The following is a 19,822-nucleotide window of genomic DNA, read 5'->3' on the forward strand; positions in this document are numbered from 1 at the left end:
GCCTCCTTCCCTGCCCGCCTCAGCCGCGCCCGCCCCGCTGCGTGACGCGCGGCCCCGCCCGCCCGGGGCTCGGCGCCGGGGACGGCGGAGCGGTGGCGGCGGTGCTAGGGTCCTGTGGCGCGGACAGCTCGGCACCGCGGGCGGCAGGTAAGGCACGGGGGGCGGCTGTCCGCTGTCGGTGTCGCCCGGGTCCGACCCCGCGGGGCAGAGACCGCTGAGCGCCCGGGAGGGGTCGGTGCCTCCGGCGGCGCCGCGGGGTCGCCGCTGCAGCCCCGCAGTGAGCGCCCACCTGCCCGCAGTCGCGGGCTCGTCTGCTTGCAAGGGATGGGTCGCCTTGGTTTTCTATTCCGCTTCGGTCACCTTCCCCGTGGACGCGGGCAGGCACCCTGAGGAGCAGCGGGAGCAGCCGGCGGAAAGCCCGGAGGGTGTCACGGAGCAGAGGAAGGTGCTGGTGTGCGCTTGCCGCGGGCAGTCCTCTCTCTGGGCACGGACTTTGTCGGGAAGAAGCCGTGAAGGCTGAGGTGATCGCGTTTACCATGTCCCCAGCAGAGTCATTTTGGGCTAAAATGCCTTTGTGGTGGTGGTGTCCGTCCCCACACTCCCGGCCCCCTTAAAATGGCCCTAACTAAGCTCAGTTGACACAGAGGACAGAAAACATTATTTTCTTTTCTGTCCCACAGTGAAGTGACAAAGCATCTTTGTCCTTTCCAGGTGATTTTAACCAGCGCTGATGTGCCCAGCAGCATGTGTGTGCATGTTCAGTGTCTTTCCAGGCATCTCCTCTGTCCTTTTCAATAGAAGAGATGTTTGAAAGTATGTCTCAATTCTGTCTTGTTATTTTTGCCTTAGGAGAGTTGGCTAATGTGAGAAGAGAGTGACTTTGGTTTTGTTTTTTGTTTTTTTTGGTTTTTTTTTTTTTTTTTTTGAGACATGTAAGTAAAGTGGTAGAATCATTGAGTCTGTTTTGGGATTCTCATTTATGAAACAAATGTACTTTTTATTATTTACTTTTCCAAAAGCATATTTCAAGGTTTAATACTTTAAATCGGGGACAATTTTAGTATAACATCTTTATTCTGAAGTTCAGTGTGTTTCTAGGGAAGCTGTATGCCTTCCTTTTAAGGGTATGAGAGGGAAGGCATGGAGAAGTTCTAACAGTGTGTCCAGATTCATTCACCAAAGGGTGACAAGACAGGGGTGGATTTCTGCATGGTGACTTAGGCCAATAAGGCAACTGTTAGACAAAATTGCCCTTTTCAGCTGGGTCAATGTTTGCAGAATACTTCAGTGTTTAAAGCATTTTAATTTCTTGAGGCAAAACATGAAGCACTGTGAGTGACATTGCAAAAAATTTTTTCCCTTCCTTTAATTATCTTTCACAATCTGAGACTTCACAGATCCCCATTAACTGTCTCTGGGTGCTCTACATACCTTAGGCAGGCCGTACCAGAGCAATTATTAATTAATCCCAGGAGAAGTACTCATCTGTGCTAGTGAATTAGATCTTCATATTCCAGCCTGCTTGCCATCCCAACTGAGCTGCATAGCTCCAAGGAAAATCCAGTGGGCCTTTCTGCTCGTGTGACTTAATTGACTTCAGTGTTCTTCCTGGAGAGCACTATCAAAGAATTTTTTTCCCCTATCAGGATATATCTTGGTTTCTGGTATTTCCCAGTAGCTACAGAAATGCCATAAAAAAGGGGCTGAACACATGTGTTAAGGTTCTGTGAATGATGGGTTGGAGGAGAAAGGGGAAAGGCATAAAGACTGTAGAGGCAGGAGGAGGGAAAAGGAAACATCGAATTTAGTGGAGGGTAGCCCCTTCTGGTACAAAATGTATCCACAAGAAATAGAGCTGGGATAACCAATGCTCATGGACATTCTCAGCAAAGCAGTGGCTTTTTTTCACTGTTGTGTGCATTGCCTTTGAACCAAGGATTCAAATTGTACCTTTATGTGAATCGATTTGACCCCTGTTGTTGAAATTCAAAATTATTTCAGCTGAAAGGAAGAAAATCTTATTAACTAAATCAATTTTAATCTCCTCATATGCTTGTACTTTCTTAATCACAAAGGAATGTTACTTCTATTGATAGCATTAAAACATGTTGGTCTGTCATTCCACACAGAGTGGTAAATTCAGTAAGCATAAAGCTTTTGCATATTGATGGTACTCTATAAACTTAATGTTAAGATTCTGAATTTTTATGTGTTAGAAAATAGTGTCTGATTATACAGCTTATTTTTTGTTTTTTCGGTATGTGTCAGCTTGCATTTGGAAGAAAATAAATCTGCATTTAAAGCTTCAGAGTCTTAATTTTATTTTTTTTTAAGTTTACCATCTGACTTTTTTTGCCTTGGTATAACTATCGCTTAAAACATCAACCATTCAAAAGTCAAAATGACAAAAAAAATCAGTAGTTTTTTTCCAGTTGTCAGCTTCTTTGGAGTTGTAGGATTAGCATATGTCATTCTTGAACATCTACATTTTTATTTACATATTGAAGAGAAAAAACTAGATTTCCTGTTTTTACAGCCCCCAGATTGTGTCTTGGCTTTGAATGAAGTAGTTCAATTTATTGAGATGAATAGGAAATTCTCCGTTTTCAGAAAAGGCTACTTTTGTCCAAAGCTGACGTGCTTTGCCAGCCTATGGCTCAGCTGTTCAGTTGATGACTCCTGCCAGTCCAGTATGCTGCCATACTTTAAAAATCCTGGCACTGATATGTACTGCCTTGAGAATTCCTTATGGCATGCTATCCTTCAGAGTGTCTGTGCCCTCCTGTAGCTCAGAATACACGTTGGCAAGGGGAAAGGTTTCAAGAGTAGTTAAGTACCAACCTGATGTGAGAAAAGGGGTGGGTCCAGACAGGAGAGAAACCTCCACAGGATCCAAACCCTGTGAGAGGTATCCCTGGGGTCAGCAGTCTTAAAAGGAGCTGAGGGCAGAGGAGATTTAATGAAAATCATCTTAGTGCCTGAAATAAAATTTTAAGGTTAGAGACAGCTTTTCATAGAGGATTTCTGCTAGTTAGCCTTCAGAAAAATGCAGGCAAGCACTCCAGTAGCCTCTGCTTTCCCAGACCCCACTCTTACAGGTGCTTCAAGTTCATATTTTTCTTCTCCTGGGATACCAAAAACCACAATTGTAACAATAATAATTTCTTCCCTTCCCATACCTGTTACAAGAAATGCTTGGATTGAGACAAAACCAAATGAAAGCTGGTGTGAGTTTGTCTTTACCTCTCTGGACCTTTCCATGGGATTATGCAACTCTTTGGAAATCCCTGCTACTTTCACCTCCTGTCTGTACATTATCTCCTGAGGCTGCTTTTCCTTTCATCATCTCTCAACAGCAAGTGAGATCCTTTCTGTTTTGTGACTTCAGGTTTCCATGTCAGAACAGCCTCCTGGTCAGCCCCAGCTGATGTTCAGGCTTTCTAGTCAATTCATCTTTTTGGGGACTTCTCTCTGAAAAGACACTTTACTCTCAGCCATGTCTTGGGGGATTTCAGTCTAACTAGAACATAATCAGGATTATACAATCTTTTATCATTATCCCTAGCAATTTCATCCCAGTGATTAAAAAAAAAAAATAAAAAATGGAGGAGATACCAAGACAGACGTCCCACTCAGAACAGAGTTCACAGTGGTGCGAGATACAGAATATCAGCATCAAACAGTTTGAAACAGGTACGTATATAGATTTTCTAAGCAATCACACACCCTGCTAGTGCCATACTAATGATACTGAAGCTTTCACTTGCCTGCAATTCAAAGTGCTGCATTTTTAATATCCTGGCATCACAGGTCTCTATCTGCACTTGTATCCAATCACAACTCCCCTGAGCCAAGTAATTCCTGCTGCTGGAGATACTTTCTAAATATCCTAGATTATATTTACTGTGCAATGCATTAAACAATCCTGAACCACTCCCAGGGGGATATTCCAGTTGTAACTCTGTGCAGTTGTGTTCTCCAGCAACTCGTGGGCTGCAGCCAGGTGTTACTCAGAGAAAGCTCTGATTTGAAGCCCCCAAATACATTGCCTAAAGAAGAAGCACAGGATGTATGTAGCTTGTTGTTGGTATTTTTCAGATAATGCTTTCCAGACTGGATTTACAATTGACTGTATTTTCCATTAGGCTGTATGGCTGCAACTGCTTCCTCTCTAATTGCAGGTATTTCAATGTGTGGTTTCTCCTCATTTTGTCAGATTAAAGCACTGGGGTGGTTGATTTTGCCAGCACAGAGCAGGGCAGGAAAGGGGACTGAGACTTGAGATGGTCAGGGATCTTGAGTAGGAAGGAAGGAAAAAGCCTGAGGTGTTAACCAGAGTTCTTGTAGTTATTGTAAAAGTCAGAAAAGACTCCAGCATGCATTAAAATCTTCTCTTGAGACTACTACATGATGCAGGTCTTGGAGCTCTTCACTGGCGTTCCCTGCCAGTCAGGTGAGTAGCAGAAGTCCTGTGTTAGTACAGGTGCTTCACACCCACCACTGGTGTTTCATGGCTTTGGAGCAACTCCCAATGTTTCTTACTCCCACTTGTGTGTGTATAGGCTGTGTAGAAGGTGTTTTCTCTGCACTTTGGTGTGGGAAAGTCAAAGCTCTGTTTCCATGTACTACTTACTTGCTTTTTTCTGTTTTATAGGCATCTGCTTGGATGCCTGGAGGGGAGGAGACACAACTCTGGTTTGTGTATGCAGCAAGTTCCTAGTGCATCTTCCAATCCCAGCCAAGGAAAGGCTGGGTCTTATAGCAATAAAAATAGATGCTACACTTGATCCCAGCCTAAAGGCACTGCTTTGGAGGCAGGATGTTTGACTGAAGATGGTGGGATTGATTTTGTTCAGGTGTTCCTATAGTACAGTGTAATCCAGCAGTGACCTGGGGGATGTGGCAGGGCTTACAATGAGCACCTGCTTTTTCAAGGTACAGGATGGCCTGTTTTGGCAAATCCAGAAGTGAGGGGTAGAGCAGGGGAGCAAAGAAAATGTGCCTGTACAGTTGAAACCTAATTTTTCCTACAAAATTTAGGGACTTTTGAGTTTATTCAAGACTCATATCTAAATGCTTGGTTTGCTTTGAAGATTTCAAACCTTCCAATTCCAAATCAGGCTCCTTTTAAAGCCTTTGTTCTCTTCTTTAAAGGCTAATGTGCCTATGCCATTCCTTGACATTTTTAGCATAATATAATAAACATAAACAGATATCATCCATGTGGAGGCAGTGGGAAGCTTTGTCTCTTTTATCTCAATTTCTCTTTCTTCTAGCAGTCTGTTTAAATAAGTGGGAAGACAAGGGCAAGATAGCATTTCAGTCTTTTTCTCCAAAAAAGGTAGACTAGTACAGTTGGGGGATTTTTAAAAAGTTGGTGTGCAAGAAAATTAATTGGGCATTCCATTTACTATAAAATAAAAATGCTCAGCTATTCTCATATGCTGTCCTCCAGTTTTCATTAATAAGTGATCTACACAGCAGTTATTGTTCTGTGACATTTGGAAAAGTTATGAAACAGCAAAGGAAAATAAAAAGAACTGATTCATAGAACAGATACTCTGTAAAATGTCCTTGACTTTTAAAAATATCCTTGGAAAATGTTATTCAGGAACAATATAGTGACACTGAAATGCATCTCTTTACTGCTTTTTTTTGGTGTTTTGTCTGTATCTGTAGAATGCTGTCAGCAAGAGTTTGGTGTCTCGTGGAAGAATGGAAGGGAGAGCAAGGGTCCTGAGCTACCCAGCATGGCCCCAGGAGCCAGGAAACCCTTAATCTATTCCTAAGCAAGTCCAGTCTTGCTGCAGCTCCACTGATGATCTGACAGCTGAGCTGGCCACAGCAGGTTTGGCTCGTGGTGTGGGGCAGAGCTGGCACTAATGGCACCTGTCAACAGGCAGGAGCTGTGTGTCTGTAATAAACTGGAGGGACTGAGCAAACTTGGGTCTGGCAGTGCTTGCCCACAGAAATCATGTTGCTTGCCCGCGCCTCCCTTTGCTCTTAGCTTGAGCTTTTAGCACCTTCTGCTCCTGAGGGGAAGGCATGAAGCATGGCGGGGCTCCACTAGCAAACACCTGTAAAGTTTTTGGTGGCTTGAGTCATCTTACTGTGTCATCCCTTCTGCTCAGGTGCTCAGTGCCAACCTCTGCTTTTGGCAGTCCAGCTTGTAGTCTGCTTCTGCTTGGAAGTATGCCCAGAGCATGGTCATTTTTCTTGTTTCTCTTTCCAAGAAATTAAAGTGCTTGGAAGCCTGTGGATTAAGCAGGGAGAGAAAGATGTGTGTGAACTTTGACCTTTGGTGTTTGCTTTCTTTTACCTTGCTGGGGTGGCAGAGGTAGATGTTTTCCTTTGTATTTCTTGCTGTTGTCACACAGACAATGCAGTCTAAAATCAGCCACTGCCAGGAGGGGTAGTTTTTCCCTCCTTTCTTAGACATTCATTCCTGTAGAAGGAGCTGCTTGGTGAAGAATCTGTATGGCTAAAAATAACATTTTATTATTTTCAGTGAGATAAATCCCCCTGTCAAGCTCACCACAAGCTGCACAGACCCTAGTACTGATAGGGAGGAGCTGTTCTTGCCTCACCGTCTAATTCATTCATCACAGCTTTGATTATTTGCTAGAGTCAAGTAACTGTACAATCTAGTTTGAGCTATTTCACCATGAAATAAAGAGGAAACAGACATCCTCTGTTTTAACAGGTGAGGATACATATGTGAAAGCTAATGTGGAGTCATTTAGGTATTTAAAACAGATCCAAAGCTGTGGAGGGAGCCCTACCATTTGGCCCTTTTACTACATAATATGTGAATTAAATGTGTTTTCTTATATATGTCTTGTCACATGTTTTTCTAGGGCCTAGGGGCCGCATGTTCTGCATTAGACCAATGCATTTCATCATAACACGATTGCTTGGTGACAGACTGTTCTGTCCTGAACAGCTGGATGCATCTAATGCCACCTATATTTCATGTGTACAGTTTGCCAGCAGATAACCCCTTTAAAAATACTAGGGATTGGAGAAGATCCTTTGGGTAACATGCATGCTCAAAACCACACACATGCACAAAATCAGAGGTAGGGGTTGAGTGGAGATGGGATTGGGGATGCAGAGGTTATGGAGTAAAAGCCACAAGCAAAAGATCTGTGGCTAGGAAGCTCTCAAGGTGTGTCTCTGGGATAGATTTCCCTTCATCTCTTCCCCATCCTGCATAAATCACAGTGCTTCTAAAGCACAGGTTGTTTTTTTGTTTTTGCAGACAACCCCTGCATGATGTGAGTGAAGACACTGTGCCAGTTCTTCTTATGTGTTGTACATTTTATGTGACTATAAAAATAAAAATTTATGCTCTTTGCTGCTTACTGTCTACATTTTTTCCTCTCATGTCTGCTCTGAGCAGTCATAAAAAGGTTACTTGTGCTGTAGCAGGGATTTAAGATCAAGGATTTTATTAGCTTGCAGGGAGGCTCTTCCTTCCCATCTGCATTGAAACCAGATAATTTCTCTTCTGTTAGCAGCAATATCAAACCCTGAAAACCAATGGAAGAAGCTTCCTTTGACCTAAATGGTGCAAGGCCAAGCTTTTAGGCTCCTGTTTTGTGTGTCAAAGACTATTACTGTCACAGGAAGCATAAGCAGCCGTAGCTTTCCTGCATAGTAACAGAAGACTGTGCTTCTAAAAATTACTTGACAAAGTGTTTTTGCAGAGCAGCCTCCCCAGGGTTCTCCATCTGTTTTCATATGGAGATTAATAACAAATTGTTTGGCTAATAAACTGTTCCTTGCTGTCTCTGAAATATGACCATTTCTTTTCCTTCCCTCCCATGGTGGACAGTTATTAGATTCCTGTCTGCCTCTGAGCTCCCACGTGGGAGGCATTGCTGGTATGAGATGCACAGCAATTGTTAATGTTTCAGCTCCACAGCAAGGCTTTTAAAGGGTGAAGGTTTTGGTGTGTGGCTGAAGGAACTGGTGCTATGGATGGCTGTGTGGTGCTGAGAGCTGGCCTTATCTTTAGAAGTTGTAAAGAAAAGGAAGAGAGGAAAATTAAGCTCTTTGTACACTACTGTGATTTCTGCAAGAGCCCATTTCTTGTTTACAATTACAGAGAAAATATTCCCAAGAAAAATGGGACTGAAGCTTGAACCTGTTCAACTCAGCAGCACTGCTGTGGGATGTAGGGCTGATGGTGGTATTTTGAAGTGCTGTGTTCAGAAGTTCTGGACTAGCTGGCAGGAGATTCTAGCTGCTTCATTGGGAAACCAATGAGAGAAAAATATGCATGTACTGTGAGAACAGGCATAAGATCAGGAGGGATCTTTGTGATCTTCAATCTGACTGCTCCCTTATGCAAACCAGAGGACTTCCCCTCTTCTGGTCAAGTACAGGTGACCAAAATTCTGCCAGTATAGGCAGTCCAGATTTGGAGGTTTCCCGTGACAGTTTATCATGCAGTGATAGATACCATGGGACACCTACCCACTTTGTTAAAACACCTACCTAACATCTGCCCTGTATTTGCATCTTTCAGGTTTTTATCTTGCTTCATCCTCCTCTGCTGGGTCACAAGGACCTCCTACACGCTTTTGGTTTTGGTGTAGACAGACTGACATCAGATTTTATCTTCTTGTGCCTTAAACAGAATAATCTGGCCTCCTTCATTTTCTTATCCCAAGGGCTTTGACTCAGCCACAGCAACAGTGCTTCTTAGGGGTTTGTCCCCCATTCCCTCTCCTTTTATCAGCAAGAGGAGAAACTGAGCTGCCACTCTCAGATTCCCCTGTTGTGGAGGTGTTTGCAGTCCTGGTGGTAACTCACAGAGGCGGTAGCTGCTATAGTGCGGTGGGAACATCAGACATAGCAAAATAACTTGGGTATAGGATCATAGGAATCTTCTGGACATTAATCAGCATTCAGCCTGCGTGGTGAGCACAAGAACAGGACACAGATTGGCAGTGCCCATCTGTGAGAGATTCAAAAGGGACATCACCTTGCTCCTTGCACAGTCAAGGCTGACATAGTCTTTTGGGCTTTGGCATCACACTGAGAACTGACATTAGCTTATCATCCACTGTGAGTTTAAGCAAGGCCCAGCTGGATCAACTTAAAGGAAAAAAAAAAAGCCCAACTACAGATATTTGCTTGTAGCTTTGTGTTATTTTTAAATGTTACTTGTAAGTCATTCCCTTCTCAAGTCAGTAGGGACTGAACATGCAACTGCAGCCAGGAACTTTGGGAATCTAAGAAACTTCTGTTCTCCAGACTTTTAGAAGGTTATTACAGAAGTGATGCTTTTGGTTTCTCTGTTTCCAGGCCTGTTTTTCTCACTTTTGGAAGCAGAATCTGACTTTTATCTCAGGGGCTTATTAGGCTCAATCAGTTAATTTTAGGGTTTTATAGATACAAACCATGAATTTTTACAGCTGATTTTCAGAGAAAAATGTTAGAGCCTACTGTACTTCCTGAATGAATTCACTACAAAGAGACAGTTTATTCCATAGCATAAATTCATTCCATTTACTCGTGAAGGCATTTTTTTAAAAAACAACAAACAAAAGCTTACATGAATTTGTGTTTTCCACTATGTCTGCTAATTTAGGCATACATATTTTAAGGCAGGTGATGGCAATCTAAACAGACTCTTTCCAGCCATGCTGCAGAGCTAAAAATATTGTCTGCCCAGTGACTTAGAAGTAGTCTGGCTTCTGGGGTATGCTGAATCTTGAGGGGTTTTTAAGTCCATTTTATGTGTCTAAATGAGAAGATTTATTTTCTCTCATGCACAAAAATAATCTGAATTGTTGAATTCTTCAAGCCTCCGTAGAGCCAAATGGGCACAGTCTTAGGTGTTAAAGTGATACAATTACAAGTTTTGTGTGGGTGTGGTATGTGTAAGTGTGAACATAGGAGGCATAAATAGTTGATCTAAAGTTCTGCACAAAATTTAAAACACACCAGCAAAATCTTAGATCTGTGGGAAGACCAGGACCATACTGCTGAATTTAAAAATGCTCAACTTTTTTTATCATCCATTCAAAACTCTTTCCCCAGCATTATGTAGGCTATAAACTATGATACCTGTGTCTTCGTTTCCTGTTAAAGGAAAGACTCAGTTACTAGGTAGAAGCATAATTGTTGGTCACATGCATTCTTTTAAATACAAATGTTCATGTAAATGTTCAACAGAGCTCTTCAGAATTGTTAAAATGTTATTCATTGTATTCAGATTTGTACCTAAATGCTTCATGAATACTTGGCACAGTCAGTTTCCTTAAATGTTATGAAATCCAAGAACCATTAATTCTTTTTCCATATTCATGGAGCAGGATTTGTCTGCCTCAATGCATGTTTAATTATGTGTTTTTTACTTAGGCAGCTTTCCCATGGATGACAGTTTCACTTGATATCGCTGTTAACTTTGCTTGAATGAGGAACAAAAATTCATTTTTGCTAAAAAGATTTGTGAAGACTTGTGTTATTTTCTCTGCACAATCAGAAGAATTTACTGTGGTTTCCAATTCCCTCTCCTTAAAGTCACCTTAATAATAATTTTGCTTTAAATCCACTGTATATTCTGTGTTTTTAAAGTATGGCAACACTACATTTTGCTAAACCGTTACAGTTTGAAACATCACTGATTTTGACATAATTTGATTATTTTTTGTAATATCCTTGCAAAGGGGAGTAAATCATTAGACAATCAAAATGAGAAAGGCTGGCACCAATATAGCTGTTGTAATGCTGGACAAGCACAGTGTTCCTGCTGCAGTTGTCTGTAGGCCAGTCCCTTAAATTAACCTCTTAATTAAGTCCCTTAAGTTAACTTCTTTCTCATCTATGGTTTCAATCTTTATTCTGATGCATTTGGGCCAAAACTATTGTTTTCTGTTTCCAGCATTACAGAGGAATGTTAAATTCATCCAGTAAGCTGGCTATGTTTAATCCCTTCTTATAAATGTTAGTACTGTTTCCAGTAGCTTTGGTTTGTTATAGTGAAAACTGGACCCTAAGACTCAAGATAGATTAGATACCACAAAACATGTATCCATGTAAGAGAACTGATGGTAAGGACAGTAATAGAGATCTTCAGATGACTTGGAAGTAACCCTTTTTAGTAAAATTCTGTCAATCTTTTCTGTTTGGTAAGACAAAGACACTTTTTCAGCCTTCTCTCTCATTTTAGGCTGGGAATGGAGTGCATAGTTTGGATACCAGCAGTGGGACAACTAACCAGAACACAGCATCCATGGGACCATTGTTAATCAATGACTTCTAAGTGCAGGATTGGTGCTGTTGGATTGGAAACAGGTGCTACAAGATGCCAGGTGAGGTGACTGAGAGCAGCAGTAGGATGGAGGAGACTGTGCAGAAGGACATCAAGTCCGGAGGCCAGAGCCCTCGCTGTGGCACAATGAGAAGGGCTGTGGCAACCACTGTGACCTTTGATGGGGAGGCCACTATGGACCGGAGGAAAAAGAAGAAGAAAGAGTCCCGTCCCGAGTCAATAATAGTGTATCGGTCTGAAAATGACAATAAGGTGGAAGAAGAACAGGTGGATGAAGAAGGAGGGGAGAGGAGCTCTGAGGAAGGCTCCAAGTTCCTGGGTCAGTCTATGACAGATGGTATGTAGTCCTGAGAACTCTCACTTCACATAAGCTTTTTTGATACCATTATGCTTTAAAGTGAAATAGAAGTGACTGTGGGACCAACCCTCTCCAAGACTGCAGGCAAGGAGAGCTTGAGTTCATACATGAAAGTGTTCTGAAACAGAAAGCATTACAGGCTGATTTGGGATGTCTCCTTCAGTTCTTTGCTAGTTTGTTCACAAACTAGTAAAGTTTGGTTGTTGCTACAGTCTTAGTTTGAATGTATGTGCTGATTGGGGTTGATGTGCTGGTTGTGGTGCTATGCAAGCATTAAGCCAATGATGTCATCCTAAGCTGTGATCAAGCCACTGTCCATGCCTGAATAACTGCCTGTTAAGTGAAAGGATGGAAGCAGATGGAGTTAGTGGCTCTACCTTTGATAGGGAATTTAACTCATTATCTAGGATTTGTTGTTGCCTTCTGTTTGCATATACTCAGCACTGCTTCCTCTTAAAGGGTGATTATTTGGTAAGGTCATCATGGGGGATCTTGGAATCACTTTCACTTGTGCTATCTGCCCTGGGTACCTTTTCAGGGAAGTGTGGAAGGCAGGTCCTGTGGCTAAATACTCTTGTGAGTCAGCAGTGCAGGCTGAGAGGGGCTTAAATGTTCTTGTTCCACCAGATACACTAGATTCCCCCATTATCCCAGACCCTATCCTCATTACTTACCTGCTGCCTTCCTACTTTTGCAGAGGACTTCAAGCTGCTCAGCCTCTTTTTAAGAATTTCTGAAGACCCTCTTCCAAGCTAGTCAGAATTAAAACCAGGAGGAAATACACTGTAGCCCCAAAGAGTTTATGGCCAGTACCACTGCATGGCCCATCCTATAACAATGTCACTTGAAAGCTAAGGCAGTCCCTTTGTAGCTTTAACACATATACCAGCACTGTCCAGTTTGGTGCCTCTGCTGATCTCTCAGACTGCAAATATAATTTTATGACAGTTTGTTAAATTTTTCTAACCTTCAAAAATTAGTTTGGATTGAGATGCAATGCAAATGTAAAGTGAAATACTAGCTATTCAGGTATAATTCCATGTGTGGATGTGCTTATTCCAAAACAAGTGTCTCAGTGGTATTTATCTAATTAATCCCAAGTGTCCATGCTGTTCAGCAATAAATCTATGAAGTAAACAGAGAAAACAGGCATACCATTTTCAATTGACTTACTCTGTTGCAGCACTTTCCCTTCATGAATTGTCCCTAGTGGAGATCCTGGAGTTTTCTCCCTTGTGATTTCTATCATCTGGAATTCCTGTCTTTTTCCTCATTAGCTCTTCTTCCATTTTCTTCTGTGATAATTTTCTTCATACTGCATTGCTTCTTGCCTTCCATCTTTTTAAATTTAGTTTTAACTGTAACTCCATATGCACTATCTAATTTCTTTGGGGTCTTTGAGGATTTACACAAAATACTTTGTCCAGAAAATAAGTCTGATGTAGATGAGTTTATCTGTGTTGTAGGTGTCTGGAACATGCCTTTAGACAGCCGATATGTCACCTTGACTGGAACAATCACCAGGGGAAAGAAGAAGGGTCAGATGGTGGATATCCACGTCACACTAACGGATAAAGAGCTGCAGGAACTGGCTAAGTCAAAGGAACCTCCTAAAGAAGATGTACCTGAGAAGAAGAAGAAGTGTGATATTGGGTTAGACAGAGGGCCCCACATCGTCCTCTGGACCATCATTTGCCTCCCCATCATTTTTGTAGTGTCCTTCGTGGTTTCATTCTACTATGGAACCATTACATGGTACAACATCTTCTTGGTGTACAATGAAGAGAGGACCTTCTGGCACAAAATCACCTTTTGCCCCTTTTTGATTATCTTCTACCCAATTATAATTATGGTTGTTTCTTTCTCCCTAGGCCTGTATTCAGCTGTAGCCCAGGTAGCATGGTCCTTTGGGTACTGGTGGCACGCTGTCAGGGATATGGAGAAAGGATTCTGTGGCTGGCTCTGCAGCAAGCTGGGCTTGGAAGATTGTTCTCCGTACAGCATTGTCGAGCTGCTTGATTCTGACAATATCTCAGGTAGTCTCTCTGGCAAGAGCTCTGCGCAGGGGGTTGAGACCTCAGCAGTCTGAGCCTTTGTCCTGGATGACTATTTTGGTCACACTCAAGTGTTCTCACCTAGAAAATAATACACTGATTTTTAAAAAAATATACATATATATTTAAACACAAACTTAATGAATAAAGTATTGGGCTGAGGGTCCTCTTTGAATGTCACAGAATGCAAGAATGCTAGCTTCACATGCTCTGGGTGGGGAGGTGCATGGCTTTCCAAGGATTTCTCATGTGTTGTAGCTAATTACGGCTTCTGGGAATCATAAGAAAATCCAGGTCTGCAGGGCTCTGGCTGTTTGTAGAGTAGCAGAGATATATTATGAAAAGTCCACTTCTGTCAAGGTAGACTTTACTTTTCAGCAGTAGGACATAGTAGTGACCTATGACACAGTGAAAAGAAGTCTCTGCTTGGGGGATGAACTTCAAGAGATAGGAACCTATTCAGAGGTGGAGGCTAAATTGCAAAATGTGTGATGTTCCTGCAGTTTTCTTAGGGTCCTTTCCCAGTCTTTCCAACAAAAGCAGCTAACTTAGGCAGGCTGACTGCTTAGACACTGTCAGAGTCCAGTGTCACAGACCACTGGAATAGTGGGAGAGGACAGCATAGCTGCCAACAAAGGCAAGTGAGTTCTGCGCTGACCTGAGACAGCCCCATTGCACGACGGAAGAACGGGGCTTGCTTTGTAATGCGGTGTGTGGGGACCTGATGGGGGTGTCACCGAGATCCCTCAAGTGCAGGTGCTCAGATAGGTGCTTGGAACACACCTGCAGTGGATCTCTGGATATGTGCACTGCTAGGAAGGAACCATCTACAGGAGTCATACACGGTGTGCAGTGCAAACGGTTGCATTATAGGGAGGGAACACCTAAGGAGGTGCCTGTCCCTAAGGAAGGGGCAATCCATTTACATCTCACTGCAATGCAGGTGTGGACTTGCAGCACCTGGATTTAGGGAGGTGGAGTTGAAGGCTCTTGGGGATGCGAAGGGCTCTGAAACAAATTATTGTGGGTTTCAACTTGCTCTTATGGAAGAGCTGTTGGACCTCTCCTTTCAGAATTGGGAGTCCAGAAGTTAATTTCCATCAGCTCTGGAAATCTGTGTTGCCTTTCCCCACCTCATCCCTCTTCCCGCTTAATTATATGGAAGAGCAACAAGTCATACATGATCATACATTCTCCCCCCCTTCGTGTCTTATTTTCGTAATGGTTTTCCCTCCTTTTTGGATTTTTCACGGCTTCACAGTGGGCTTCCTGACCAGGCTGAGGTGGCCACCATAGGCTAGAAAAAATTTAATTATCTCTTTAAAAAATTACTAGCAGAAAAGTTCTTTTTTTCTTGATCAACTATTGGGGTTTTGGCCTAGGAAGGAGATGAGCAAAATTAAAGAGAGGTGTAGCAAATTCTAATGGGGGCTGAGTAACACATCTGAAACATGGTTAATTTTCTCAGTGCTCCAGTTCAGCTGGTGCTGCTGGAAAGTCGGTGATCCCCAAGCCAGAGGAGCCCACCATTTGCATGTGTGTAGGTAGGTAAGTTGTGGCATACAGTCTGTCAGTTGAATGGTCACTCCTGTCTCTGAAGGTGTCTCGCTTCCCTGGTCTCCCTATCATGGGGAACTGTTCTAGTGTTAGGATGGCAAAAAGAAGCATTCAGAAGCTGTATTTCACAGAAACTAATACTTTCTGTTGCATTTTAAGGTTGAGCTCAAGACTACACTGACTGTCCTGGTTAGAACATCTGGGAACTGGTGATGTATAAACAAGTCCATCTGATCCTCTAGTCCAGACACTGAGAAATAAGTAGTATCTGCTGCATCCTTGATCCCTGGGAGGTCAAAGGAGCCTCTTAGCATTGGCTGAAGGCTTAACAGTGAATAACGCACAAACAAAATATCAAGAGCAGTCTTGGCCCCACACTTAACTGAGAAAGCAGTGGTGCTCCCTGGGCACAGGTAGAGCCAGGCTGTGTTTGTTGCTTCCTACTTTCATTTTTTACTGGTGAGGTCTTTCAAAGCAATTACCAACTTCCAGAAAAAAAAAAAAAAATAGACCCCAACGTGTGAGACAATGTCAGGTAGTTTAGTGGGCTTTAAAGGGCTGACATATGCCTGGGACTGGTTCAAGCAGTGGAATGCCTTTCACAGGCCTGTTTGAATCAGGCAGGGTGATTTGCCTCTGAATTAATGGAGATGCTGAGGATGAGCCATGCCAGAGCTGGCAGTCTGTAGTGACCTAGTGCAGCCACTCTGCTTAATAACTGCTCCACATGGCAATTGCAGGTTCCCACATGGCTAGAGGGTGGGAATAAGTGATGCTTAACAAGCATTAAGGAAAAGGAAGGTCCACTGGCAAGTGTTCTCACGCTTTGCCTAAAGGGACACTGCTGGCATGACAGGGATGGATTGTGTATCTTGGCTCTAACATGCAGCAGACAAGTTTGGGGAAAGGATGGCTGGCAAGTGTGCATTGCTGCAGAGGGAGAAAACCCAATTCAGCTGTCACTGCCAAACAGCAGCTGTTCAAGACTAGACCAAAGGCTGGGGTCAGTAGCACAAAGAGCCTTCAGCTTACAGAGAGCTTCAATGATAAATACCAGCTCATTACAGAATACATCTGTGTAAAATGTCTGCTGAGCTGCAGGATTTGCTTTCATGATTGCTAATAGCCGGCTGTAGTGGAGACAAAACCAAATCTGTGCCTCTTACTGCTACGAAGACACAAAGGAGTGTCAGAGGAGTCACAGTACCCTCCCTCTGCAGTGGCAGGTGTGCTTCTGGGTTTGGAGGTCACATTTTGGAGAATATTCTGGGACAATCCATCCTGTGTTTTCTACTTCTTTACACTTAACTAAGCTTGCATTGGCTCCTGCTAAATTCAAGGTGTTCTGTCATTGATTTTGGTGGGTGCTATTTTAAGCTTGGGATTAGTTCTGGTGCTTGGGATTAGTTCTGGTGCTATTTGTAAAAGTTTAATTCAGACTTTTCTCTAAACAACTGCCCATTACCTTCTGTAGCAATTTCTCTGTTGCAAAATATATAATCATTATCAATTGTTGTAAAAGAAAAAAAGCACAAGTTTTTGTCTTGTTCTACCCCGCTTGCAGAAACTCCCAAGTAACTTCTGCTTATGTGCCACTGTCAGAATGCAAGGAATTCCAGTTACTCTGATTGTTGAGTGTGTTTCTGGCTGCTCTAGTCTGGATGTTTTTTAGGTAAAGGTACTGTTTGCTGATTGTTATTTTTAATTGCATTCCCTTTTCCCATCCTTGCTGGCCTGGGTGGAGAATAAAGATATATGTGGCTTTACAGGAGTGTTGCTCTCATGCTTCTGTTTGACTTTGTGTTAAAATCAGTGCTGTGGGGCAGACATAGTCATTCTATGCTGATAAATTATTAGAATTCATTGTATCTGAAGATCCACCTTAAAGTGTGTCTGAAATTGGTCTAAGTTCTACCCCTTGTTAAACTGTGCCTATCCAGAATTGTCATATATCTCTGGGTCCTGGGTTCATAGCTCACAAATGAAAACTTTTGATTTCATTTTACTCATTTGGTATCTGTTTAGCTTTAGCCACAAGGATCTATAGGGGGGGACACACTTCCATACCAAAACAGGAAGTACTTTTAATTCTACAAACATGGTTTGTGTGTCTGTGACTTGGAGCTGATATTTACAGCTGTGCTGGGAAGATTCTTACAACCCTTGGGTACTTCAGGGATGTCTCTCATAAGTCAAGAGAATCCACCACTACAGTTCTTCAAGGTGTCTAAATATTAAATGACACCTTTGGATCTCTCCCACATAGTCTTATTACACTTATTTGAAATCTTCTTTCTTCTAAGGAGAGAAAGATCTTCAGAAAACCCAAACAAAATTCCTAGCTGAGGCTTTGCACAGTTTCAGTAAAACAGCTCTTTGAGCCAAAAAGCTACCTGCAGGTGATTCCCTCAAACAGGAAGTGCAACAGTTGGAAATAACAGGAAGATGCTTTTGGTTTGATGCCTGTTGCAAACACAGCCAAGGGAACAGAATTCCTTATGTGGCAGATGTGTGTTGAGGACTTCCCACCTCCAGTGAAGAACATAATGAAGGACACTCAGCTTCCTGCTGTGACAGGGTGAGATGGAGATAGTGGGCCCAGAGAATTAGCTCATTAGCCTTTGCTGTTCTCACTTCTGAGGTGCAAGGTATTAATTTTATAAGATAATGGTTATCAGTGAGAGACTTCTTTTGAAGATCTTTCCACCAGGCAAAGCACACCTGTGTGACTGCCCATGTATCTCAGGAGGGGGAGAGGAGGTGCTAATTCTGCCTGCTGACTTACCCACCCCATTCAGTTTCTTTGAGGACTGAAACAACAGCATGAATGTGCTTTTATCCACAGCAAGTCCCTTGAATTCACCCTTCTAGTCCCTCTGGCCAGTGCTTTAATCGTAAAGCCAGGATCCTGCAATTCCTTGCTAGATTATCAGCAGAGGTTGCACCATGGATCCTTGTAACCACCCCCCACAGGTACCTTTTAGAAACTGCAAACACTAGCTAAGAAAAGCCACTCCAATGTGCTCTTGCACACTGAAGCATGCAATTACATTGCATTACAGAGAGAAAATAAGTATGCACACCCCACTGTGATGGACAAAATTTGTCTCAACATTTATGCAACCCCTTTTTGTCCCAGGCAGTGAATTATCTAGGGGATCAGTGCCCTCCCTGCTTCTTTCCAAGCACTTGGCAATGTGGAGGCAGTTACATTATTGTGTTTTCATCCCTAGATTAGTCCATGCACATTTATATCCTGAATGGAAAAGGGAACTTAGAAAAAAAGAAAAAGAAAAAAGAGGGGTTGAATCAAATTCCGGAGGCTAATCCACCTGGAAACACAAATTTTCAATTAATTTGGTGAATTAGAATAGACATAGTGTTTTCTTGTCTTAACTACTAAAGCATGATTTCTCTTCCAACAGGCAGCCACTTAATGATGACGGAAGGTTTGTGGTTGTGTGTTAGGTCCAGGTAAATTATCAGGGGGGGTCAAAAAACCCCTTAAGCATCCTTCCACATAACAGGTGAAGTATGTCTGCATGCAAACAAGCAGTCCAAAGAAACGAGGCTTGAGGGTCTCTCATGTATCCCTCTTGGTCACCCAGTTCCATTAACTTTCACTTCTCCTAATTTCATGTCATTATACAGTAACTGAGGTCTGTCAGAACGCATTAAAATACAGAGAATGCCTGAGTCAGGCCAACAATGCATTTTTCCCTGTGTTAAAAAATGTCCTTGCTTTTAGTGTGCTAAAACCTAAAACCTTACTCCCAGAGTACAGCAGCTAAAATCTCATGTGGTTTGTATCCATTGAAATTAGATATGCCATGGATGAATTTGACCTGGAGCCTGTTAAGATACAAATCTTAGATGTGATGCCCTTGTCTTAGGGCTCCTTTTCCCAGCCATTTCTTCCAGGTGGAAACTTAGCTTCACAAGATAAAAAAGAATAACTGCTGATTTTGATAGTATGTTCTGCCTGCAAATAGGATAAACCTCCCACCTCCCAAGCAACATGTTCCCCCAGAGCATGGTTTATTACAAGTTCCTCCAGCAGTAAGGTATATTAAGACCAATATATTTGAAGGTGCCTTTGACTGTCTTCATACATATGCCAAATACTTTCTGTTCCTACAGTGATAAGGTAAGAAAATCAATTATTTCTACTACAAAATACCAGCAAACTGGCTCATTAGGATATAACACAAATATAGCTTAATTTATTCTAGCCTGATTATCTGAATAACCTGCAGTTGTGATCTGATCACCCCAAATATCATAAATAAATTGAATGGCTTTTATAGTGTCAATGCTGGGCATGAATCCAACAGCTCCTGGGGTAGTCAGGCTAAGGAGAACATGCCTTTTATTCAGTCCTTCTTTCTAAAATACATTCTTATCCTGAAGTATGGAAGTGTCAGTTTCTAATGATGTACCTAAATTGTATTTGTAGTGAAGTGCCCTTATAATTACAGGCAATTACTAGAATATCCTTCCATGATAATGGAGATTTTCCTTAACACTTTATCCATGTAAAAATGGCATACAGAATTAATAAACACA

At 42.4% G+C, this 19,822-nt stretch overlaps 1 protein-coding gene across 9 annotated transcripts; it reads left to right on the forward strand.

The window, feature by feature from the left end:
* The first annotated feature begins 20 nt into the window (after window positions 1–20).
* Window positions 21–17,012, forward strand: TMEM169 (transmembrane protein 169). Of its 9 annotated transcripts, none has more exons than XM_088059234.1 (7): window positions 21–147; window positions 712–813; window positions 3,566–3,693; window positions 11,186–11,624; window positions 13,112–13,400; window positions 13,517–13,681; window positions 15,168–17,012. In XM_088059234.1, exons 4-6 carry the CDS (start codon window positions 11,321–11,323, stop codon window positions 13,662–13,664), a joined length of 741 nt encoding a protein of 246 aa, XP_087915360.1. In that variant the 5' UTR covers window positions 21–147; window positions 712–813; window positions 3,566–3,693; window positions 11,186–11,320; the 3' UTR covers window positions 13,665–13,681; window positions 15,168–17,012. The 9 variants fall into 9 exon arrangements, with proteins under 9 accessions (XP_087915360.1, XP_014105142.1, XP_087915359.1 ...); XM_014249667.2 differs by having other exon boundaries at window positions 15,416–17,012; XM_088059233.1 differs by having other exon boundaries at window positions 13,112–13,681; window positions 15,416–17,012.
* Window positions 17,013–19,822: the final 2,810 nt, after the last annotated feature.

Source organism: Pseudopodoces humilis, chromosome 8, assembly GCF_049639895.1.
Source record: "Pseudopodoces humilis isolate 2021_Gansu_Grassland_sample_001 chromosome 8, ASM4963989v1, whole genome shotgun sequence".
NCBI classification, from domain to species: Eukaryota; Metazoa; Chordata; class Aves; order Passeriformes; family Paridae; genus Pseudopodoces; species Pseudopodoces humilis.